Source organism: Hevea brasiliensis, chromosome 5 (genome assembly GCF_030052815.1).
Source record: "Hevea brasiliensis isolate MT/VB/25A 57/8 chromosome 5, ASM3005281v1, whole genome shotgun sequence".
NCBI classification, from domain to species: domain Eukaryota; kingdom Viridiplantae; phylum Streptophyta; class Magnoliopsida; order Malpighiales; family Euphorbiaceae; genus Hevea; species Hevea brasiliensis.
The window spans coordinates 26,032,941-26,058,708 of NC_079497.1; the positions used below are offsets into that span (position 1 = coordinate 26,032,941).

The following is a 25,768-nucleotide window of genomic DNA, read 5'->3' on the forward strand; positions in this document are numbered from 1 at the left end:
TAGGGTTATTTGAAATTGAATTTGTTTGTAAATTAAATTTTCAACAATAAATTAATTTTAGTCATCTGGTAAATATCATTTAAATAATTAGCAACCCCATAGATAGGAATTACTTGTGCATTAAAATTGTTTGTAAACAACAGCCCTTTTGTGTATTACTTGTGTGTGTAGTATTAGAATTGCATTTTTTAGGATGAAGTTCAATAAAGGAATAATAAACAAGACTTTTAGAAAGATTAGAGAGGACTGACACTCGAATTAACGATGTTAGACCAAGCGTAAGGGATGCCTAACATCTTCCCCTTACGTACCCACTATCCCGAACCTAGACATTGGGCTATGGTAATGACGGTTGTAGAAACTCTGCAATGAGTAAGTTGCCATCCATGACCCTTGAAAGAAACACTGAATATGTCACGGTTATTACCCGAGTGACGACTCCTGTCTATCTATGCCTTCGTGGCATAAATCCTTAGTACCGTGGTAGTGTCATGGAAAGACGGTACTTACCAGTGGTTTGATTCTATTAGGATTGTATGGAGTGCATTTCTAGGAAATGTTGTCTAAAGAGGTGGTACTTAAGTGAGACCATTGTGGCTCCACCATCTTTCCTGGGCATTACCTAGTACTTTTTATATAATTCTAATGGATGATATTTCGCCTCACGCTCCCCCCCCCCCTCCCCCCAACCCCAAACTTCAATTAATCTGTACATGGGTATATATATACAATTGATTCTTATAATTGTGTTCTACTAATTAGGAAGAAATCCAAAATAAGAAATCCTAAATAGGAATACATAATACAGAATATACAGAGAAATAATATAATAATCGACTTTTCATAACATTTAATCATCACATTAGTTTCATATAGGCCAATGTGGTCTACAACAATCCAACTTCCATTAAGACGGTCATAAGCTTAAAATCCCACTTGGTAAGGTCAGAGGGGTATGATGAACTAACTAACTAACTAACTAACTAACTAACTAACTAACTATATATATATATATATATATATAGAGAGAGAGAGAGAGAGAGAGAGAGAGAGAGAGAGAGAGAGAGAGAGAGAGAGGGAGAGGGAACCTTATGGTAGAAGCATTTCCAGCTGTAACCGAACCACCACTCCCCTTAAAACTTGGTCTGAGCTTCCTCAGTTTGGCAGCATCAAACTAGCAGACAAAATGGAAGAACAAAATAAATAGAATTTTCAGCTAGAAAGGAGTTTCAAAGTCATAATCAACATCAAGTTTTGTTTACTTGATCAGCCATAAGCTGGAAACATAAACAACAATTTGATATAAATGGCCCAGACACACTATCTAAATATTTGAACACGAGAGAAGAAAATTACCATGCATGTTATGCAAAGCAAATCTAATAATAAAAAATTGAAACCACATTGGCACAAAGGGAGCTGATTCCTTCACATACTAGATGGCTAGACCAACAAACAATCAATCCAACACTTCAACCTGTACTAAAAAAATTCTACAACACTGACCACATGAAAGTAATTGCTTTGTTTTTAAAATAAGGCAATCTATAATAATATCTTACAACAACTTCATAAATCCCATCTAGAATGACAAATTGAATCCCCTACAACACTGAACACATGAAAGTAATTGCTTTGTTTTTAAAATAAGGCAATCTATAATAATATCTTACAACAACTTCATAAATCCCATCTAGAAAGACAAATTGAATCCCTAACTATTCTGTCTACCTTTCCCAAACTTTCATCCTTGTCAACAACAGTGGATGATTTCCCTCATCCCCCAGAAATTTCAACCTGCATGCACAAAATAATGGATCAATACTGACATTATACCAAAACCTTTTTTTTTTTCCCTCAAATCAGTGCAAGTTAAAAATCATACAGGAACTATTTCCCAGGAAAAAACACCACCATTCTGTGCAGAAATTCCACACTCATAGCTCTGGATGGCATAACATCCTGCAGCATCATTATACCAGCAGCAAAAAATCCACAAACATCAAAATATAAAAGATTTACAAGGTCAGAAATATGTAAAGAATTGGAGAGCAATGTATATCTGATTTAAAAGAAAGAAAAACTTGTAAATCACAACACAAATCAGCAATTCAGTCAGCATTATAAAATTGTGTGAGCACATACAAGGAAAGACCCTAACATCACAAATATAGATATATGGTTATAGTGAACAATTTTACAGTAGACATTCAAGTCATACATATCAATAGGTGGAAAATATACAAAAAAAAAGAGGGAAGAAGGTTGAAGTAAGGGAATGATCAATCACACCTGTTCTTCTCTTGTAATACTATATTGATCAGTACATATTTCTGCGCAAACTCCCATTCCAAAGTCATTATATACATCCCATAGACCATCTTTGATCATGCCATCAATAATGGCATGATGGCCTAGGCCAGAACCCCTTCTGTTTGGAAAACAAGGTAAGAATGGAATCATGGAGATAGGTATCACTATAACATAAATTTGGATAAATAAAAATTTTAGCCATTGGAAAGAATATAGCCAGCAGATCACATTATTAGAAATAAAGCAACACCACAAACATTACCACATTAATATAAAATACAATACATCTCCTATGGGAAAAACAAATCTTCTATCTCATTTATATTCAGATAGCCAACTTTCTTAATGAAGCATAGACAACCTTCTTAACAAAGCGCCTACAGTAACATCATCAAACCATATTTATGTCATATATGGTTAACATGAAACAACTATCAAAAGAATGTTCAAGATTAAAAGAATGGGCAAGTTGGAGCCAAAACTAATAAGTCATTTTTAAAGTGCACTTGAAGCATGGAAGAGAGAACCAAATCACAAGAAGTTTATTTGATCATAAAGAGAGCTTGTAGCATGTGCACAAAGCATATAAAGAGTAGACTTGAAGCACAAAAGGAGTGGACTTGATCACATAAAGTACAAAATGCAAGACACAGAACATGATACCATGTCCAGCACAAAAAGAGTAGAGTTGAGCCCATATGAAACACAAAAAGATTGGACTTAAGGAGGGGGCAAAAAGTAAAAAGCACCCTTGATCTCTATGGACACCATATTTTGGTCGACCATTAAATTCATAACTTGTGTAATTAATATACAATTTTCTCTTTAAAAGCTGTAATGCAGTTTTAATTTCATAAAAATGTTATGGATTTCCGATCTAAACATTACCCAAGTTACTTTAATTGTGGCCCGATCATGGGTCACTTTTACAAACTCGGCAATGGTCCAAGTTGCTTTCCAAATAAATGTTTCAAGATTATTCGATCTCATGCACATTTATGTTCAGTTGTTTTTCGATCTTTTCATCGTGTGTTCATATGTTCAAGTTTCAGGATTATCTGATCCCATGCACTTTTATGTTCGGTTGTTTTCCGATCTCTTCATCTATATTCGTCCTGTTCTGATCGATATCTGATCTCTGGATCATCCGATCCTACGTTTTGTTGTTTTCCGTTTTCAATAACATTGTGTTCAAATATGTCAAAATTCTAAATTGCGATGTTGTGTTCAGTTATCCGATCTTAATTATGCAAACACTTGTTTTAATAAAGGTTAATGTTTTATCCGATCTCTTAAGTAATTATCCGATCTCAGAAAGTACGAGACTAATGATATGTGGATACAGATGGCATCAAAGATTAGAGAATTAGCTAGAAAAGTACTTGGAGAGTCTAAAGGACATGGACCATCCTCAAAAGAGAGATGGTGGTGGAATGAGGAATTACAAAAGGCAGTTAAGAGAAAAAGTGAATGGTATAAGAAATTACCTAAATGTGATAATAATAAGGCATATGAACAGTACAAGATAGCAAAGAAAGAGGCAAAAAAGGCAGTTAGTCAAGCAAGAGCACAGGCCTTTGAAAAGTTATATGAGAAACTTGGAACTAAAGAAGGGGAGAAAGATATTTATAGATTAGCAAGGAGGAGAGAAAGGAAATGTCAAGATCTCAATCAAGTTAGGTGCATTAAGGATAAAGAAGAAAAAGTGTTGGTGAAAGATGAGGACATTAAAGAAAGATGGAGAAATTATTTTAATAATCTCTTTAATAATAGTCAAAATGGTAATAGCGTGAATATAGATTATAGAACAATAGAAAAAAATGTGAATTATACTAGAAGGATTAGATCTTTAGAAGTAAATGAAGCACTTAAGAGAATGAAAGTGGGTGAAGCCTGTGGACCTGATGAAATACCAATTGAAGTATGGAAGTATTTGGGAGATATGAGAGTGGCATGGTTAACTAAATTATTTAATAAGATCCTAAACTCAAAGAAAATGCCTAATGAATGGAGGAAAAGTATTTTAATACCTATTTTTAAAAATAAGAGAGACATACAGAGTTGCTCAAACTATAGGGGAATTAAACTCATAAGCCATACTATGAAGTTGTGGGAGAGAGTTATGGAGCATCGACTACGTCATGATACTTCTATCTCTCTCAATCAATTTGGTTTCATGCCCGGTCGTTCAACTATGGAAGCGATCTTTCTCATTAGAAGCTTGATGGAGAAATATAGAGATGTGAAGAAAGATCTACACATGGTTTTTATTGATTTGGAGAAGGCTAATGATAGTGTTCCAAGAGAGGTCTTATGAAATGTGTTAGAACAAAAAAGGGTATCTATTAGGTACATACAAGTATTGAAAGATATGTATGAAGGAGCAACTACTATTGTGCGCACAGTGGGAGGGGACACAAGAGATTTTCCGATCTCAATTGGATTACACTAAGGATCAGCCATAAGCCCTTACCTTTTTACATTAGTTTTAGATGAACTGACGAAACATATACAAGAGAGTATTCCTTGGTGCATGATGTTTACGGATGATATTGTTCTGATAGATGAGACACGAGAAGGAGTCAATAGAAAGCTAGAATTTTGGATAAGTACTCTAGAGTCAAAGGGTTTTAAGTTAAGTAGAACGAAGACAGAATACATGCATTGCAAGTTCAGTGAAGGCCAAATTGGTGATAGGGAAGGAGTTAGTTTGAATGGAGTGATACTGTCCCAAAGTAATCACTTTAAATATCTAGGCTTAGTCCTTCAAGTAGATGAGGGATGTGAGGAGGATGTTAGTCATAGGATTAAAGCCGGATGGTTGAAGTGGAGACGTGCCACGGGAGTTTTATGTGATCGTAAGATTCCCAATAAATTGAAAGGAAAATTTTACCGTACAGCCATACGACCGGCAATGTTATATGGTAGTGAGTGTTGAGCACTGAAAGAGTCATATACATCTAAGATAAGAGTTGCAGAGATGAGAATGTTAAGGTGGATGAGTGGCCATACTAGACTAGATAAAGTCCGTAATGAGAGTATTAGAGAAAAGGTAGGAGTAGTGCCAATTAAAAATAAGTTGAGAGAAGGGAGATTGAGGTGGTTTGGTCATGTGAGGCATAAACATACAGAGGCTCCAATTAGACAAGTAGAGCACATTAGGTTAGAGGATAGAAAGAAAAAAAGGGGTAGACCTAAATTGACTTGGAGGAGAGTAGTACAACATGACCTAGAAGCATTACATATTTCTGAGGATTTAACCCAAAATCGTTCAGAGTGGAGAAAGCGAATCCATATAGCCGACCCCAAATTTTTGAGATAAAGACTTAGTTGAGTTGAATTAAGTTGAATTGAGTTGAGAAAGTACGAGACTGCCCATGCAAAAAGAGTTACATTATTTATCTCAAAACTTTGTAATTACATTCATTCAGCGGGCGGGTCTTCCCTAGCCCGACCTTCATCTACCTTCTCATCGTTCACTCCCTCCTCTCTCTCTGGTTCGTCCTCATCCTCAGCTTCAACACTCGGGGCAAGCTTTTCGAGCCAGGTGAAGTCCTCTTCGGGATAGCGCTTGACCAACTCGACTAAGAGATCACTATGAGCGTTCACGTAAGAGCCAGCTTCCTTCACTAGAGCTTCATCCTCTTTTGCTTTGATCTCTTTAGAGAACTTAGCCAGGTCAGAAGCTCGACAGGCCCTGGTATCTTTAAGTTCCTTCTCCAACCGAGCTGTCCTCTCTTCGTGAGACCTCACTTGTACCTCCAATTCGATGATTTGTTCATTCGCAGCAAAGAGTTGGCTCTTCGCAGCCGCTGTATCCTGGACTGCCTTTGAAATCTCCCTCCTTAAGAGATGGGACTTTTCTTTGAGCATGTGTTGGTTCGCAATCGCCTCCAAACTCAAGCTCATTGATTGAGTAAGGAGATCCTCCAGCTCTCTAGGCCCATCCGAGTTCGGTCTTCAGGGAAACAGGTTGTAGCGCTCAAGACTTTGGCCAAGTCAGTGTTCCCTCGTACCGAGTGGTTCTTCTCCAGTGATTGAAGCAAGACTTAGGCACCTCGGGAGAGTGGTCACCGGGCCAGAACTGCCTGCCCTGAGAATCCGCTCTCTGCAGCCGAAGAGACCAGAGGTTGGGAAGGAGGCTCAGGAGGTTGAGTGGGAGGCTCCGCAGTGAGGATCTGCACTTCCGAGGTCGATTGCTCTTGAGTTCGGGTTGGAGAGCTCACCACCTCCACCCAAGCCCGTTTCTGGGCCTCAGCAGCGGCGGCAGCTTCTTTCATTTCTAGTACCTTCTTGGCGAGCTCCTTCTTCCACTTTCGAGTTTCGGCGTCGCCTCTTGCCACATCTGCACAGAAAAGCAAATTAGTTTGATCGCTATGACTAAAAGACCAAAGAGCTGGGCTTTACCTGTCCTAGGGCCGAGATCAAAGAGTTGCAGCTAAATTTTCTCATGGGCAATCACGTTCATTATCCACCACTTTAGTTCGGCCGTAATCACATCTAAGCATGAATATCTACGAGAGATCGCCTGGCTCTTAAGCTCCTTCACCATGGCGTTCTTGACATAATTTAGGACGATCTTTCTCTTAGACCTTTCGGCCAAATAATTCTAACTTCATAGGATCCCCTCGAAGGCACAGGGATCTTTACTCCGAATGACGAAGAACCGATCTTTCTAATTTTTTAGTGAAGAAGGGAGATCGGTGAAGAGCCCACAGTGCAGCTTCTCTTGGAAGAACCAAAATTCATCGTCTTTTCACCAAGCAAGTCTGTGTAATTCAGCGAAGACCTTCACTGTGGGCTCGAGTCCTTTAGCTCAGCATAATTCTCTAAAGGCCATCAGAGTTCGCTAGAAGTTCGAATGCACTTGAGCGACGCAAACTCTGTTGTATCTTAGGACATCTTTGTAAAATTGGTCCAGAGGAAACCACAGCTCAGCCTTCAATTGTTCTTCATACACTATAATCAGATCTACTTCCTCGAAGAAGTGATCGGCTCGAAGATCCTCGTGGCACAGAATGAGCTCGAATGAGTCGATTGGAAGATTGAACTTTTGGCTTATTAGTTCAAGATCGGATATCCCAAGGACTAAGGAGAGCTCGTCCATGAGTAGAGTCTCCTTCCTTGCGACTGGAGCCTGCTATTGGCTTGACCCGACAAGCTGACTAGTGATCAGAATGGTAGCTATTGTCACACCTTACCCCTCTGTAAGGCATAGCTTGATCCCGTAGAATACCTAATGAACTACCGCACTTCATCTACCGATAACTCATTAAGTACCCTACAAGGGATTTTAAAACAATTTTCTTATTTTTGATAAGTGGTGAGCATTTTCTAATAGGTATTTAAAACATTTAATTAAAATTAAAACTAGTTAATATTTTTAGTCCATTTTATTTTTCCACAAATTTTATAAAAATTTTGCTAGAGTTCCGCCTGTATTTTGAGAAAATAGTTCTTCAAATACCTGAAAAAAAAAAAACACTTCTAATAATTTTTTCTCAACAACTTCTTCAAAAGTCACAATCATCTCAATCAATTTCAACACATTTATCAACTTCCAAAATTCAAATTCACCATTTCCAATATCCAACAATTATCAAAATACCATTAATGAATTTCATTCAATTTAAAATAAAATACTACCAATCATATTTCATTAATGACAAAATAATTTATATATACATCATATTAGAAACTTACATTAAGAAAATCCAAAATAAAATTTATTACAACTTTATACAAACTTTGTACAAGCTGCTCAAGACCGATTTTACATGTCCATACAATTACGTGCAATACATATATCAAAATGAATATTTACAATCAGGGTATAAAATATACCCGATAACTTCAAGCAGGTAGCTCTCCTGTCCTCAACAGCTCAATCTACTGCTCATCTAGTCTCTATATCTGCTACAGCATACAAAGCTATCACTGAGTGCCGCTAATTTTCAGGTAGTGAAGGTAAAGCTAAGAAATTAGGAGAGAGTCGTCGAAAGGCTTAAGGGGAATGAAGAAAGCAAAAGTGAAAAAATGACTGAGCCGCTCCCCCCTTTATGCAGGTTCGGGCATTAAATGCTCGCGAGACCCTAGGTGGCACATCGGTCAGCAAAAAATTTAATTGTATCCCAATTTTCCATGTGCACCAAGAAAAAATCAATGGAGAGGAGCTGGATGGAAGAGATCGGTTGAAAGAGTTTTGGCTAGAGATCGAATAGGAGGAGCTGAACGAAAGAGATTGGTTGAAAAAGGTATGACTAGAGATCGGATAGGAAAGGGTCCAAACGAAAGAGATCGGCTGAATAAGAGAGGGATCGGAAGGATGATCAGAACAATACAAATAATAAAGAACATAATAAATAAATAAATAAAAATAGAATAAATAAGTAAATAAAATCAAGCTTAAATAAAAGTTCATTTCATTTCTAAAAGATCATATTACATCATTGGGCGGTCCTCCCCAACCCAATTATTAATTACAGATGTAAATACATTCTACCCATCTTGCTCCCACAGTTCGGACTCCTCCCAATCTCAAGATGGCGTTTAAGAGATACGTGGAGATCGAGAAGGTAGCTCTCGTCAACTATGGTACAGACTACGGAAAAACTCATTGTTATTGTCGATGTCATCAACCAGAACCGAGCTCTAATCGGGACCCCTGAGCTCGTTAGGAGCCAAATAAACTTCTAGAGGCGGTCATCGATGTCAAGATTGAAATTAGCAGTCCCATTGCTCATGATCGGATTTTGGCTCGGACCGGGAGGCTGACTAGAGATCAAAATAGTGGTTATTTTAGTCCCAGATTGGCCAATTGGTCCGATCTCCCTGCTTTCGTCAAATGAAGCCCTCGTAACTCTCTGACTGTCAGTGTCATCCATTTTTAAGTGAAAAATAAGGGAAGTTGACGAAAAAAGATCAAAATAGTCGTCATAGTGAAAATCAGTGCTGGAAAGGTAAGGCATGGGGGGAAGAACAAGCCGGAGACTATCCGGAGACGAAAAGTGGAAATGTAAAAATGACAGCCTTTCCCTTGGTATATATAAGCCCGAGCATTTAATGCTCGCGAAACTCGAAGCGGCACATCGGTTAGCGAGGAATTTATTACCTTTCCGATATTCGATGCGCAGAGAAGAGAATGGGTAGAAAAGAGGTCGGAGAAGCAATAGGAGATCGAAAGTGAAAGGGAAAGGTACAGAGGTCGGGCAAGTAAGCTTTAAGATAACCGACTACTAAGAGATTGGATGTGAAGGGGGAAACAGAGACCGGACTACTAAGTTTTAAGACATGAGAGATCGGTAAAAGAGATCAGGAGATCATATAGATCAAGGAGATGACCAATAAAGATCGGAAGGTTTAGAAAATCAACTTCAGAAGTTACTTTGGATCATGACCTTTGACTTATTAGGTCAGCTTCCCCACTGTCGGATCTGAGTTTGTTAAAGCATTTGGGGTACGATCCAATCTCCACCATCCACCCATATGTAAGGAAGGATCTAAACCACTGAATTTGAGGCAGTTAAAGAATTTTAGTATGCCCCAATCCGCACCTTTGATCTCATTTGTAAGGATCGATTTTGAGCCGTTCGATTAAAAGTAATAAACAGATTCAGCACCTTTCATTCCCAGCCCTTTGATCAATTCTGTAAGGCAGAATCCCCAGCCATTGGATTAGAGAGAAAAGGACAAGAGTCATGAGCTAAATCTCGGCCCTCAATTCTTGGTCTCTTTAATTCTTGACCCTCAGATTTTGTTCTCCAAAATCTGCACTTTCAATCTTGCCATCAAAAATCTTAGCCATCCATTTAAAGACTCCCGTTCCTTATAAATACTTAAAATCTTCACTGTAGAAGGGGCCTTTGGGGGTTAAGTCTGGAGTTCTTGGTCTTTGCTTTATTGGAGATTTCTTTCAGTCTTTGACCTTTAATCTTTAAGCTCCAATCCTAAGTTCTTTTTTTTTTCTCCTGAATGTAGAGACGCTAAAGAGGGTCTTTAGAAACCTGTTTTCTAAAGAATCTTGACTCTACAAATCCCAATACACCCTGGTCCCCATCTTCAATAGATTTGTTCAACAGCTCAGTGGTCCATTTTTGAGGTTTTAGTCATCAAGATCCCATCCCCGTCACTCTCGTCACTTCAAAAGGTGCTTTGGTCGGCCCAGCCCCCAGCGATCCCATTGTGACGCAAGATATCAATATCTGCTCTCCCATCACTTCTAGAGTTCTTTGCAGGTAAATGCTTTAAAATAGTTCTTCTTATTGGGTATGATTATGCTGCGTTAGTGGCGTCAGCTAGAATCTGGACTTTTAAAATGTCTAATCATGCCGAACTTTTATAGTAGATTATGGTTAGACTGGCATACCTCACAAATATTACTATTTTCTGTTATAATAGCATTTATGTCATTATCTTGAAAAGCTTGTGTTTCCTTTTAGTAGTGTAGAAATAAAGTTCAGATAATAATAAATGGTGTTTAGAATTCGGAGGGAAAGAGGAGAGCTCAGATAGGATGGACGAGAGGTCGAAAATAATGAGTGAAAAGAGATGTTGACATCGAGAGTTCGGATCGGTTTCGAAAAGGTCGAAAATAATGAGTGAAAACGATGTTGATGTAGGGATTTCGATTTGATTAGACAGATCGGAAATAATAAGAGGGGGTCTTGGCATAAAGAATTCGGATCTAATTAGAGATCAGAAATGGTGAGTATGAGGGTTTGACGAGTCAGGATGAACATGGAGAGTTCGGGTGACCAGTAAGAGATCGAAAATAAAGAGAGCAGAAAAGGAGTTCGAATAATAGGAAAGAGATCAGAAAATAACACGCACAATTTATCATTCGCATATTCACATAGGAATTAGAAAGTAGAACCATCTTATTCTTTACATCATTTTATAAATATTCATGTCTTTTATCTGCCTACAGTATTCAAAATAATGAGAGTTTGGGAGAGAGTTCTCTCCTTGAGCTCATATTTACAAGAGTTAGCATCCGTTAACAACTCAACTCAATTAAGCCTTTATCCCAAAAATTTGGGGTCGGCTATATAGATTCGCTTTCTCCACTCTAAACGATTTTGGGTTAAATCCTCAGAAATGTGTAATACTTCTAGATCATGTCGTACTACTCTCCTCCGAGTCAATTTAGGTCTACCCCTTTTTTTCTTTCTATCCTCTAACCTAATGTGCTTTACTTGTCTAACTGGAGCCTCCGTATGTCTACGCTTCACATGACCAAACCACCTCAATCTCCCTTCTCTCAACTTATCCTAAATTGGCACCACTCTTACCTTTTCTCTAATACTCTCATTACGAACTTTATCTAGTCTAATATGGCCACTCATCCACCTTAACATTCTCATCTCTGCAACTCTTATCTTAAACGCATACGACTCTTTCAGTGCCTAACACTCACTACCATATAACATAGCCAATCGTATGGCTGTATAGTAAAATTTTCCTTTCAACTTATTGGGAATCTTGCGATCACATAAAACTCCCGTAGCATGTCTCCACTTCAACCATCCGGCTTTAATCCTATGACTAACATCCTCCTCACATCCTCCATCTACTTGAAAGACTGAGCCGAGATATTTAAAGTGATTACTTTGGGACAGTACCACTCCATCCAAACTAACTCCTTCCCTATCACTAGTTTAGCCTTCACTGAACTTACAATGCATATATTCTGTCTTCGTTCTACTTAACTTAAAGCCCTTTAACTCTAGAGTACTTCTCCAAAGCTCTAGCTTTCTATTGACTCATTCTTGCGTCTCATCTATCAGAACAATATCATCCGCAAACATCATGCACCAAGTTAGCATCCGTTAATGTTCTCTAAAAATTTCTCAAAAAGAGGAAGAGTCCTCCCTCTAAAATTTTCTTAACGATTTTTAAGAATTTTGCAATTCAACATTATGGGTTCACGAGAGAGTCCTTACATGAGCCTCATGCTTTATAATTTTTGTTTGGGTCCAATGGAGAGTCCTTCTTAGAGTTCCTGCATTTGTGATCTATCTAAATATGAGGGAGAGTTCTCCCATAAAGAACATCCAAAATTAACCAACTATTTTATAAACACGTAAATAATTTGGAAGTGGATTAATGCTGGTAATGCCTTATAAATAATTATGCCGATTATGGGACCTTTCTTCATTAATAGAGAGTCCTCATTAATGAAAAAAACTCTTTAGGTTATAATTAGCACACTCTTTTGAATTAGAGTCCTAATTCAAAGGAATGAAAGTCTTTATCCGTATTAATCCAATTTCCTTACACGCGTCATGCCCTCTATCATTTGCACGCCAATGACAAGGTAAATAAGGAGTAAGATGAGAGTCCTCCTTACTTATTATGAATCTCTAAGGGCCAAGTGATACCCTCTCAGATTTAGAGTTCTAATTCCATGAGAAGGGAGGAAAACTCAGCAAAAAAATAATAAATAAAATATAAAATCGTAATAAGACTTACAACCCACCTTAAAGACTCCCCATTTACCCCCGTATTTGGATTACTCTAATTAGTGAAAAATAAAATGTTCTTGTGATAGATACGAGAATCAACATGGTAGTTTGAAAATCCCAGTAATATAAATAGCACACCTTTGAATCTACTTGCCCTCATTAAGGGACGATGTGGGGTGTTCCCCATACGTATATGGATCCGAACCCAGAGTCCTTATTTTTTAAGTGATTAAATTCTTTTCAAACAATAAATGATTTTCTTTAATTTTCCTCAAAATTAAAGTGCCAACTCCTCACTTTTCCACTTCGGTGAGAATATGCGAAGCCCTTGCAACAATCTCATATGAAGCATGTAAAAGGAGGATTTGATCCCTTGAACCCCCGAAATTCAAACTAAGGACTTTCAGGGAAAAAATCTTTTACTCCTATCCCAACTGTTATGGAAAGTCAATCACTATGTTATGGAAAGTCAATCACTATATTATTTCTCTGTATATTCTGTATTCTATATTCCTATTTAGGATTTCTTATTTAGCATTTCTTCCTAATTAGTAGAACACAATTATAGGAATCAATTGTATATATATACCCATGTACAGATTAATTGAAATCAATGAGAATCATCTCCTTCTACATGGTATCAGAGCAGGTCATCAATCTAGGGTAACTATTTGTTCTCACTACCCAGCTCAAGAGAGACCTTGGCCGCCGACCGGCCGTTTCAACCCCGATCAACATATCCGGCATCGCCTCAACCCCCTCATTCCACCACTGTGTGCTGTTGCTTGATCCAGTATACCATTAAAGGACTTCTGAGGTTTGGCTCTCAGATCCTATTTCAGTATTTGCTTGATTTGTGATTTTGGATTATTTTGCTGCTATAAGCACTTTAGATTAGCGTTTCGGTTAGTTTTCTTTGTCTCAACAAATGGCAGACAATAAGAATGTTATTTTTGATGTGATTCCGGTGATGACTAAAATCACGGAATACAAACTTAATGGTTCGAATTACCTGGAGTAGAGTAAGACTTTTATGGTCTATTTGCGTAGCATTGATAAGGATGATCACCTTACTAAAGATCCACCCACTGATGATACACGACAAACTTGGCTAAGGGAGGATGCTCGGTTGTTTTTGCAGCTTCGGAACTTGATTCATAGTGAGGTAATTAATTTAATTAATCACCGTGAATTTGTTAAGGAATTGATGGATTACTTAGATTTTCTATATTCTGGTAAAGGGAATATCTCCCGTATTTATGATGTTTGTAAGGCATTCTACCGTGCTGAGAAAGAGGATAAGTCTCTCACGGCTTATTTTATGGATTTTAAACGGGTATATGAGGAACTTAATGTATTATTGCCTTTTAGTCCTGATGTGAAAGTTCAGCAGGCCCAACGGGAGCAACTGGCTGTTATGAGTTTTTTTGCAGGCCTTCCTTCAGAGTATGAGACTGCTAAATTTCAGATTCTCTCCAGTTTTGAGATTTCCTCTTTGCATGAAACGTTCACACGAGTCCTTTGTACAGAGATTACTCAATCTTCATAACCTACCAGTAGTGCTCTTATTAGCCGTAATCCAAATGGACAACAGGGTAATAGAATAGGAAGTAGAGGAGGAATTACAGGCAACAGAAGTAATTAGCGTAATGGAGAGGCTAGTTCTAATCATGACTCAAGAGGAGTCATTTGTTATTATTGCCATGAGCCTGGCCATACAAAATATAATTGTCTGCAACTTCAGAGGAAAAATCAGCGATCATAGATGGCAAATATGACAGTAGAGAATTCTACAGTATCTTCCTCTGAGAAAACTATTTTGGTATCTGCAGAGGATTTTGCACAATTTTCCCAGTATCAGGCATCTCTAAAGCCTACCAGTTCCCCTGTCACTGCGATCGCTGAGTCAGGTAAATCCACTACATGCCTTGTGTCTTCTTCATCCAAATGGGTTATTGATTCTGGTGCGACAGATCACATGACAGGTAATTCTAGTCCTCTATCTGCTTTTCAGTCTAATCTCACTTCCTCTACTGTTACTTTAGCTGATAATTCTACTTCTTGTGTCATGGGTTCTGGAACTGCGAACCCGACTTCGTTAATTTCTTTGTCTTCTGTTTTGTGTCTACCAAAATTCTCTTTTAATCTACTTTCTGTTAGTAAACTTACTCGTACCTTAAATTGTTCTGTTTCCTTTTTTCCTGACCAGTGTTTGTTTCAGGATCTTACGACGAAGCAGATTATTGGTAGAGGATGCGAGTCAGGTGGTCTCTATATTCTAGAAAATCATGTACCGCGGTCGCTTATTTGCTCCAGTACCTTAACACCTCTTGAAGCTCATTGTAGATTGGGTCATCCTTCTTTGTCTACCATGAAGAAGCTGTGTCCTCAATTTCAGTCTTTATCAGTACTAGAATGTGAGTCGTGTCAGTTTGCAAAACATCATTGTTTGCCTTCTGTGTCCAGAGTCAATAAACGGGCTTCATCCCCTTTTGAGTTAGTTCATTCTGATGTTTGGGGTCCTTGTTCTGTTACATCTAAAACTGGATTTCGTTATTTTATTACTTTTGTTGATGATTACTCTCGTGTTACCTAATTATATTTAATGAAAAATCGTTCTGAGTTATTTTCTATCTTTTGTTCCTTTTGTAATGAAATCAAAACTCAATTTAATATTTCTGTGCGCATATTAAGAAGTGACAATGCCAAAGAATACTTTTCAGCACAATTTCAGCCTTATATGACACAAAATGGCATTCTTCATCAGTCTTCCTGTGTGGATACCCCATCCCAAAATGGCGTGGCCGAAAGAAAAAATCGTCATCTTCTTGAGGTAATTCGTGCTCTTCTTTTTCAGATGAAAGTACCTAAACACTTTTGGGCGGATGCAATTTCTACAGCATGTTTTTTTATCAATCGTATGTCGTCTTCTGTCCTTAATGGGGATATTCCTTATACTACTTTGTTTCCTACAAAATCTTTGTTCCTTATTGAACACCGTATTTTTTGTTGTATCTATTTTGTGCATGATGTTCGTCCAGAGGTTACTAAATTTGATCCAAAATCTCTCAAATATGTCTTCCTTGGGTACTCCCGGCTTCAAAAAGGGTACCGTTGTTTCTCTCCTACTCTTAATCGTTATCTTGTTTCTGCAGATGTCACATTTTTTTAGTCCACTCCATTTTTTCCTCCATTATCTGTGTATGAGAGTCAGGGGGAGGAGGATGATCTCTTAATATATATTGTCCAACCAATGTCTAGTCCTCTCCCACAGCATGTTCCTTCTGTCTCTAGACCTACTCGACCTCCTGTTGTTCATGTTTATTCCAGGAGATTGGAGATTCCTGACTCGGATCCTCCACCAGCTACTTCGTTGGGAGATCCTGTACCTCATACTGATCATGATTCTGATCTAGACTTACCCATTGCTCTTCGTAAAGGTAAACGTTCATGTACTTACCCTATCTCTTCTTTTATTTCTTATAATCAATTGTCTTCTTGTTCTTGGTGTTTTGTTACTTCTTTAGACTCTGTTCCTATCCCTAATACTGTTGATCAGGCACTGTCTCATCCTGGCTGGTGTAATGCTATGAAAGAGGAAATAGAGGCTTTAGATGCTAATGGTACATGGGAACTATTGCCTTTGCCCACTAGTAAGAAAGCTATTGTTTGCAAAAGGGTATTTACAGTAAAGGTAAATCTTGATGGTTCTGTGGCTAGGTTAAAAGCACGCCTTGCAGCAAAAGGATATGCTCAGACATATGGGGTTGATTACTCTGATACTTTTTCTCCTGTAGCTAAACTTACTTCTATTCGCTTGTTTATCTCTTTAGCAGCTACATATGATTGGCCCCTACATCAATTGGATATCAAAAATGCTTTCCTTCATGGTGATCTTCAGGAGGAGGTGTATATGGAGCAACCACCTGGGTTTGTTGCTCAGGGGGAGTTGGGTAAAGTTTGTAGTCCTAGGGCATGGTTTGGGAGATTCAGTGAAGCAGTACAGGAATTTAGTATGCAAAAGAGTAAGTGTGATCACTCAGTATTTTATAGGCAATCTGAGGCTGGTTTAATTCTCTTGGTAGTCTATGTGGATGACATTGTCATCACTGGGAGTGACTCTGCAGGTATTTCATCTCTTAAAACCTTCCTCCAAACTCAGTTTCAGACCAAAGACTTGGGATTGTTAAAGTATTTATTGGGTATCGAAGTTATGAGAAGTAAGAAGGATATTTTCTTGCCTCAAAGAAAATATGTCCTCGATCTATTGACAAAGACAGGAAAATTAGGTGCTAAGCCTTGTACCGCACCAATGACTCCAACTTTACAACTGTTAGCAGGGGATAGTGAGTTGTTTGAAGATCCAGAGAGATACAGGAGATTGGTAAGAAAATTGAACCACCTTACAGTCACTCGTCCTGACATTGCTTATGCCGTTAGTGTGGTAAGTCAGTTTATGTCTTCCCCAACTGTTGCTCATTGGGAAGCCTTGGAACAAATATTGTGTTATCTGAAGGGCGCTCCAGGAAGAGGTTTGCTATATGGTAATTATGGGCATTTGAATGTTGAATGTTTTTCAGATGCTGACTGGGCTGGATCTAAGGTTGACAGGAGGTCAATTACAGGATATTGCGTTTTTATTGGAGGAAATTTGGTGTCTTGGAGAAGCAAGAAGCAGAGTATAGTTTCTCGATCTAGTGCTGAATCTGAATACAGATCCATGGCACAATCAGTATGTGAGGTAATGTGTATACTTCAATTACTAGATGAGACAGGTTTTAAGACCTCCCTGCCTGCAAAATTATGGTGTAATAATCAAGCTGCTCTTCATATTGCTTCTAATCCGGTGTTTCATGAGCGGACCAAACATATTGAGATTGATTGTCACTTTATTTGTGAAAAGATTCAGCAACAGATCATCTCAACAGGACACATCAAAACTGGAGAGCAGTTAGGAGATATTTTCACAAAAGCTCTTAATGGAGCTAGGATTGACTACATTTGTAACAAGTTGAGCATGATTAACATCTATACTCCAACTTGAGGGGGAGTGTTATGGAAAGTCAATCACTATGTTATAGAAAGTCAATCACTATATTATTTCTCCGTATATTATGTATTCTGTATTCCTATTTATGATTTCTTATTTAGGATTTCTTCCTAATTAGTAGAACACAATTATAGGAATCATTTGTATATATATACACCCATATACAGATTAATTGAAATCAATGAGAATCATCTCCTTCTACACCAACTATTTCCCAGTTTTCCATAATATATAAAAGTTGACAACTTCTGTACTACTCTCAACCTTCTTTTTCTTCCCAAAATAGGTTGATGGAAAAGGAATCATTTTAGCCTCTTGATCAGATGTACTAACAAGTTTGAGGCCCAAGTTCCCAAACAGGATCTGTGCTCTAGATTATTTCTCTCATTACCTTCCATCGGGATGGGGAGTAAGCCTCTGATGGAATCCATGTCTCCTAACAAAGCAACTACACATAGCAAGTACTCGTTAATCTTTATGCACCACAGGTAAGTGGTGACTAAATGTTATCAGAAAATGAAGTGCCCACAAAACCTGTCTTGACCTGTTTTAGCTTAATTTCATTTGTCCTTGAACAATTAGCATTCCCCTAAACATCCTTTCTCTTTCTCCCGTTGATATTCATCATGATTGGTGCACCTATTGTGTTCACTGATCAGTAGTCCTGTATCTCCCTCAAAATCAACATTCACACCTACGATGTCCTCGTTCTGATCATCAAACCCCGAAGGAAAAATAATCATGTATAGTTGTATTTGCCTATCATCAAGTAAAAAAATAAATAAATAAATAAATAAACAGCAAAGGCAGCAAATCATAATTCAATATCCAATCAACAACACAAAAGCAAACCTTGCTGCCGCAATATACTTGGGTGCATTAGAGATGCTTTCCATTCCACCAGCCACAACAATATCATTGATACCCACTTGAATCGTCTGTGCTGCGAGCATAGCCGCTGAGAAAAAAAAATAAAAATAAGTAATTAATCATTAGATGTTATTCATCCAACGATCAAACTTATCCAAATACATCCACCTAAAGAAGAGTCTACTCTACCTTTCATCCCCGATGAACAAACTTTATTAATGGTGGTGCAAATCACTGAATTGGGTATACCCGCACCTAAAGCAGCCTGCCTGGCAGGAGCTTGTCCTAAATTAGCAAAAAAAACATTGCCAAAGAATACCTCTTGCACAAGCGAGGGATCAACGTTTGCCCTCTTAAGAGCAGCTAGAAATGGCAAATCAAAATTACAAGAGCAAAGCATTTCCAAGTCAATTGCATATATAAGACATGGATACAGAAATAAAAAGTAACAAGATTAAGAATTTTGTTTACACTGAATAGCTATGGATCCGAGCTTTGTAGCTGAGAGAGACGACAGGGAACCAAGAAAATCACCCATAGGCGTACGAGCAACACCCACAATACAAACATCTATTCACCACAAGAAATTAACTAGAAGTAAACACCAAGAAGAAGAGTAACTGAAGAGCAAACAAGGGGAAAGGGAAGAAATAGGAAGGACATCGAGGCTTCATAGAATCTGAAGAAGAAGAAAAAGAAGAAGAAGCCATGGAATCAAACCCTGTCAAAAGGAATGATTATAATTACCGTACTAATTGAAAGATGAAAAAAAATTCAGAAATTCAATTGGATTACCTCAGATTGCTGGCAGAGATAGGGCTGGAGGTGGAGAAGAGTTTTTGGAGGGAAAGGAAATAAAATAAAAGAAGTTGATCAAATCCTTCGCACTTATCTACATTCGGAACCGTAATACGCTTTTCTATGCATTTGCTTGATTGCTTCGCAGTTTCCTTTTTTATTTTCTAATTTTGTGATGCAAATTATTACTCCATTTATATTAATTTTATTTTTGCAATTAAATATAGAGTAATAATGACCCGATTCCTATTACCAATAATTTTGTTTTGGTTTGCCTTGAAATATGGTCAATAGTTATAAAAGTTTTCATATATATGTGTGTAGAAAGAAGAGAAAATTGACTTTATTTAAATTATTATTTATTATTTATAATATTTATAATTATATTTTTTATTATTTAATTTAATTTTAAAATTTATATAAATTTAAAATTTTTAAAATTTAATTATTTATATAATTTTAAAATTTATATATATCTAAAATTTTTAATCTTACTTATATTTAAATTCTATTTAATTAAATTTTTATTATAATATAATTTAAAATAAAATTTTATAAAAATACCTTCATAATTGATATTATTTATAAAAATAGAAAAATATTTTATTTATATAAAATTTTTTTAATAAATTCTAATATATTTTTATCTCTATTTTATAATTATTTATATAAAATATTTTAATATAATTATATTTAAATTTAATTAAATGAAAAAATAAATAAATTTTTTGCCAGCCAAAGATATTAATTCTTTTAATATTTTTGAAGTTTTCTTTTATTTTATTTTTATAAATTCATTTTAAAAATATTTTATATAAAATAAATTTATATTTTTTAATTATAGATATATTTCTAAAATTTTTAATTATTACATTAATATATAAGTTAGTTGTAATTAAAATTAAATTTATAAATCCTATGTAAATACTACTATATTTCTTGATAAGCTTTATATATATATACATATTTGAAGTATGATTCCTAATTCTTTTTATATGTATTCACTATTTGTCATGCTAGAATAAGATTATAGTATTAAAAAGTTAAAAAATTAATATTTTTTTTTATATGTACACACATTAGCATTTTTTTAAAATTTTTAATAATGTACCATTTTAAACTAAAGAAAAAATTACTATTATAAATTTCAATCATTATATTAATTATATTAAATTTTATAATTAAACTCAAGCCTAACATATTACATTAATTATTAATTTTTTGAATAATATATTGTTCTATTTTTTTCTCATACATATAATTTATTTTATGTACTTTGCATATAATTATATATTATTTAAAATATTTAATTAGTATGTGATATATAATAAAATCATATGAATATAAAATTTTTAAATAATATATAATTATATGCAAAGTACATAAAATAAATTATATGTATGAGAAAAAAATAGAACAATATATTATTCAAAAAATTAATAATTAATGTAATATGTTAGGTTTGAGTTTAATTATAAAATTTAATATAATTAATATAATGATTGAAATTTATAATAGTAATTTTTTCTTTAGTTTAAAATGGTACATTATTAAAAATTTTAAAAAATGCTAATGTGTGTACATATAAAAAAATATATTAATTTTTTAACTTTTTAATACTATAATCTTATTCTAGCATGACAAATATATATAAATAATATTATAAAAATATCCATATTGATTATTTTTAAAAAAATATTTAATTAGTATGTGATATATAATAAAATCATATGAATATAAAATTTTTAAATAATATATAATTATATACAAAGTATATAAAATAAATTATATGTTTGAGAAAAAAATAGAACAATATATTATTCAAAAAATTAATAATTAATGTAATAAGTTAGGCTTGAGTTTAATTATAAAATTTAATATAATTAATATAATGATTGAAATTTATAATAGTAATTTTTTCTTTAGTTTAAAATGGTATATTATTAAAAATTTAAAAAAATGCTAACGTGTGTACATATAAAAAAATATATTAATTTTTTAACTTTTTAATACTATAATCTTATTCTAGCATGACAAATAGTGAATACATATAAAAAGAATTAGGAATCATACTTCAAATATAAAATTTCTATTTTAATTAAATAAATTTATATTTAAATATAAATTTAAATTGATATTTTGATTTAAAAATAATCTAATTTTTTTATGAATATAACATTACATCATTTAATAGAATTTTTATTTATTTAGATTTAATAACTTTTTTTTTTTTGAAATTTGACACTTACTTTTAGAAAAATAATTACAAAAAGTTTATTTTAAAATTACGTTATAAGTTAGTTTAACAAAATGTTTTATTATAAATCGAATAATTGTCCATATAATTTTTAATATTATCATTTTAATTAAAAATAATAATATATGAATGTTAGTATTTTTTATTCTATTGGCATTGATTTTGTTATTTTTTATATAAAAAGAAAATATTAATTATTAATTTATTATTTATAAATAATTTATTAGTGTTAATATATTTATTAATCTTATTTTTAAAGTTTTTTTATATCATAAGAAAATATAAAACTATGTAAAATATTATATATCAAATAAAAATTAATAATATTGATATTTATTGATACGAGTATCAACAGATAATTTTATCAAATAAAATTAAAAAATTCAATAAAAATAACTATAAATTAAATTATATATGAAATTATATTAAATTTAATTTATTTTAATATTATATGTATAAACTCTTAAATGGTATTGAAAAAAGTTTAAATTTTTCATGCTAATTATATATGTTACATAAAAAATTATATAATGCTAAAAACTAATTAGTCTTGATAAACCCATGCATTTTTTTATTGAAAAATTTAACACAAAAACATATGAACTAAGTAAATAACAAATAGTTAAATTTATATATTTATAGAATACTTACAATTATAAAATTATGTTATAATAATAAACTTTTCATAATAAATGTCACTAAAATAATTTCTTATTTCATTGATATACTTTCATTTTTATTAACTTAATCTAAAAGCAATTACAACATATATATCATAAAAAATAAAAAGAAATTAATAATAATAATAATAATAATAAATATATTATTATAATAGTATATTATATAAAAAAAATTATATATAATAATATTAAATTACAAAACATACAATGAGTACAGAAAATATGAAACACACATTTAAAAAATAGCTACTTTTGAAAATATATTAAATAAGCCTATTTTGAAACAAATAAACTCTTTAAATTTTTAAACAAATAAAAAGATATTGAATTATAATTTGTCTCTAATATGAATTCAACCAAGACGGTACACAAAGATATTTTAGTGCACAAAGTCCTCATCAGCAATACTTGTGTATCTGATTTGCAACATTTTTGTAGAAATCTGCATATCTGAAGGACCTATGTAATCTTTATTAAAAAATAGATAGCTTAATTCGATTCCAAAACACTTTAAAAATTGTTTCCTTTTCATAAAGCAATTTCACTGTCTCACGGCTTATGGTTACGCAGGCATACCAAATATTGAGTATATCACCTGCGATTGCCTTTTGACTTCTAGGATCAAAAGATTGTGGGAACTGACTCTACTATATGCAGCTTTTATCTATCTCATGAATAAAAAGGCAAATAAACTGAACTTGAATGCTTTGATTGCTTAAAAGGAAAGTACAAGGCTTGAAATTAAATGCAAGAGTTTTGAAAAAAATAAAAGACTGATAAAATAAAGATAAAAAACTGCTAGAGTTTGGTTGAATCATTGTTGTTTGATGTGTTGGGCCCTTCTCGTTGCTGCATATCTAACTCTTATAGTTTTCCTTGCAGGTACCTAGAAAACTCTAGAAAGTACTTTCTTCACGTTCTGCAGTTACCTACTCACTCCTTGAAATCGCTTGTAAAGGCTTGGAATTGCTATCAACCTCTTATGAACTTCCTGGGAATTTAAAATTTAAATTGGCTTGATCCCATAGGATTCCAATTTTTGATAGAATTCTAATCATTGTAAGTTATAATTCCCATAACATTAATGACTCTTCAAACCAAATTCACTTCCCCTTTTCATCTCACAACCACTAGAATCACCTACTGCCATCACATCAAAAGAATTCATTATATCATTTTCTTTCTCACTCTTCATTTTTCCTTGCTCTTCTTCTTTAGTGTGTCATTTCTCCATTGCTGCTTGATTCTTAGCTTTGTTCACTGACTATCGTGCAATCCGTTCATGGTCATCGGTTCTTCTCCTTGCTGATTCTTTATTTGGTGAACTACAATCATCGTGTGATTTCTTGTTTCAATCATCATATGCTCGTTGGCTTTTTCTCCTTGCCAACTCACATCTTACTGTTGGCCAATCAAGCAGCTGTTACTTCATTTGTCGGCTTGAGCCAAAACCCAAAGTGGGGCTCCTTACCGCCGATTCACAGGACTTAGAGATTCTTCTTCGTATGGCAAGCTTTATTCTTTTCAATCTTTAGGTACTACTTAAACCAATTACCATTTGATATTATTCTTGTTATAAACTTGATGGGCAATGAATGGGTCTTATTGATTCTTGCTGGATTTGAAACTTTCGTAGGTACCTGCACTTGCTATAATAGGTTGCTCTGTACCTGCATACTATTTACATTTGTTAAGTACTGTATATGGAATTTACATTTTAGTACCTATGTTACTTGCTTGTTTGTTGTTTTAAGAATGCACATTTGATATGTCCTTTATGCTTGTACAGATGGCATTAAACTGTTCTTCTAGTTCACAGGTACCTGCCACTTAACAAATACCTACCACCTCGTAGGCACCTACCACTTCACAGGTACCTATAGCTCCACTAAGTATCAGCTCTCCTGCTGTAGTACCTCGATATCTAGTTCCTTTATTGCAGGGTCCTGCATTTAAGTACCAGTACTTGGTGCAAGTACTTCTATCACTTTTATGCCTAGTAAATGAATCTTGCTCTATTTTATATTATGTGGTTCCCATGCAAGTTGTATTGATTGTTGTGTTGAAAATTGACTAAATATTGAAAAATCAATTTTCTAGATGTTTGTATTGCAGAGGATACTCTATCAAAATCTTTACTGACCAGGTACCTTTGTTAACTCACATTGTCTCTACAAGTGCCTCTATAGGTACCTCTATAAGTACCTAGAACCAGGTACCTCTACTGGTGCTTAGCCTTCATCCGCTCTTATTAAGATTCTTGTAAGTACTTGGGGTCTTCTAAGACCACTGTATACTTGAAGACCTAATTTCCTCAAGTGCTTTTCATAGGTGCCTAACTTCATTTCTTTATTTTTATTTTTGCAGAGAATGTAAGTGTAGGTCTTTGGCAATTCTTCATCAAGCACCATATTGGATATTGAAGAGTTGCCAATTATACCTTGTTCCAAAGTCAGTTATTGACTTCAAGCTTCCTTTTAGAACTTTCTTGCATGCCATAACCATTATATTTTGATGTAATAAATCTAGCATACATTTGATCACTTGAGTACTTGTTGAACAATAAAATGTGTTTTGGCTTTCTATTTATGAATGAAAGTGGCCAGGAGGCCTGCTTATTACATTAGCCTTTGTCCGATTATAAGTGAATGCTTTAAAATTTTAGTCGTTGTGATGGCTTGTTCTATCATCTCTGCAAGGATTCTAGGAAGAGAGCTATGAGGTTGGTTATTTAAGGCCGTAGGTTAGCCTTGGCTATTTTATGCTTGGTGTTATCCCATCGGTTTCCTGCAAGGTGCAATAGCTTTGGACTTATAGAATCGCATTATTTGAACTGTTACCTTAAAAACTGGAGCAGTTGTAATTGTCATAAAAGGAATCTGGACAATGAGAATATTAATTCCTCTTATACTGCCCCCAAGGGAAATTTTGGGCTGGTACCTCCAAGTTCTCTAATACTCCTAAAAGTCAAGTTTGGCTCCTTTAACTTAAGAAATTGGTCATTAGAAGCTATAGGAACTTGAAGACCAAAATTTCCCTCCATCATCTATAAGATTATCAACTTGTCTAGAGTCTTATCAATTGAATTGTGATATTAAGAACATAGACCACAGGTATTAGTACTTGGGATACTGGTGTAGTTTGTTTAGGTACCTACATTATAGATAAGTTAGTTCCTCTATAACTATTGCCTCCCTGAGTTGAATGTCACTTGGGATATTTGCACCTGCTGAGGCACTGGTGAGATTTGAGAACCTGCAATTACCTCTACATCATAGATTACTGGGAGAGTCACAAGATTAGAATTGTTGAGAATTTGGGTAGGAGCACCGGTCTC

General features: G+C 34.7%; 1 protein-coding gene across 9 annotated transcripts; it reads right to left on the reverse strand.

The window, feature by feature from the left end:
* Window positions 1-1,087: 1,087 nt before the first annotated feature.
* LOC110631422 (acetyl-CoA acetyltransferase 1-like) lies at window positions 1,088-19,668 on the reverse strand. 9 transcript variants are annotated; one of them, XM_058147153.1, is made up of 10 exons: window positions 19,492-19,665; window positions 19,358-19,417; window positions 19,168-19,266; window positions 18,886-19,059; window positions 18,679-18,784; window positions 18,371-18,585; window positions 8,158-8,226; window positions 2,293-2,431; window positions 1,732-1,797; window positions 1,088-1,174 (listed from the first exon to the last, which is right to left on the reverse strand). In XM_058147153.1, exons 2-6 carry the CDS (start codon window positions 19,404-19,406, stop codon window positions 18,405-18,407), a joined length of 609 nt encoding a protein of 202 aa, XP_058003136.1. In that variant the 5' UTR covers window positions 19,407-19,417; window positions 19,492-19,665; the 3' UTR covers window positions 1,088-1,174; window positions 1,732-1,797; window positions 2,293-2,431; window positions 8,158-8,226; window positions 18,371-18,404. The 9 variants fall into 9 exon arrangements, with proteins under 9 accessions (XP_058003136.1, XP_058003133.1, XP_058003140.1 ...); XM_058147150.1 differs by lacking the exon at window positions 8,158-8,226 and adding an exon at window positions 18,218-18,274; XM_058147157.1 differs by lacking the exons at window positions 8,158-8,226; window positions 18,371-18,585 and adding an exon at window positions 1,886-1,962 and having other exon boundaries at window positions 19,358-19,375; window positions 19,492-19,668.
* Between the last annotated feature and the right edge of the window lie 6,100 nt (window positions 19,669-25,768).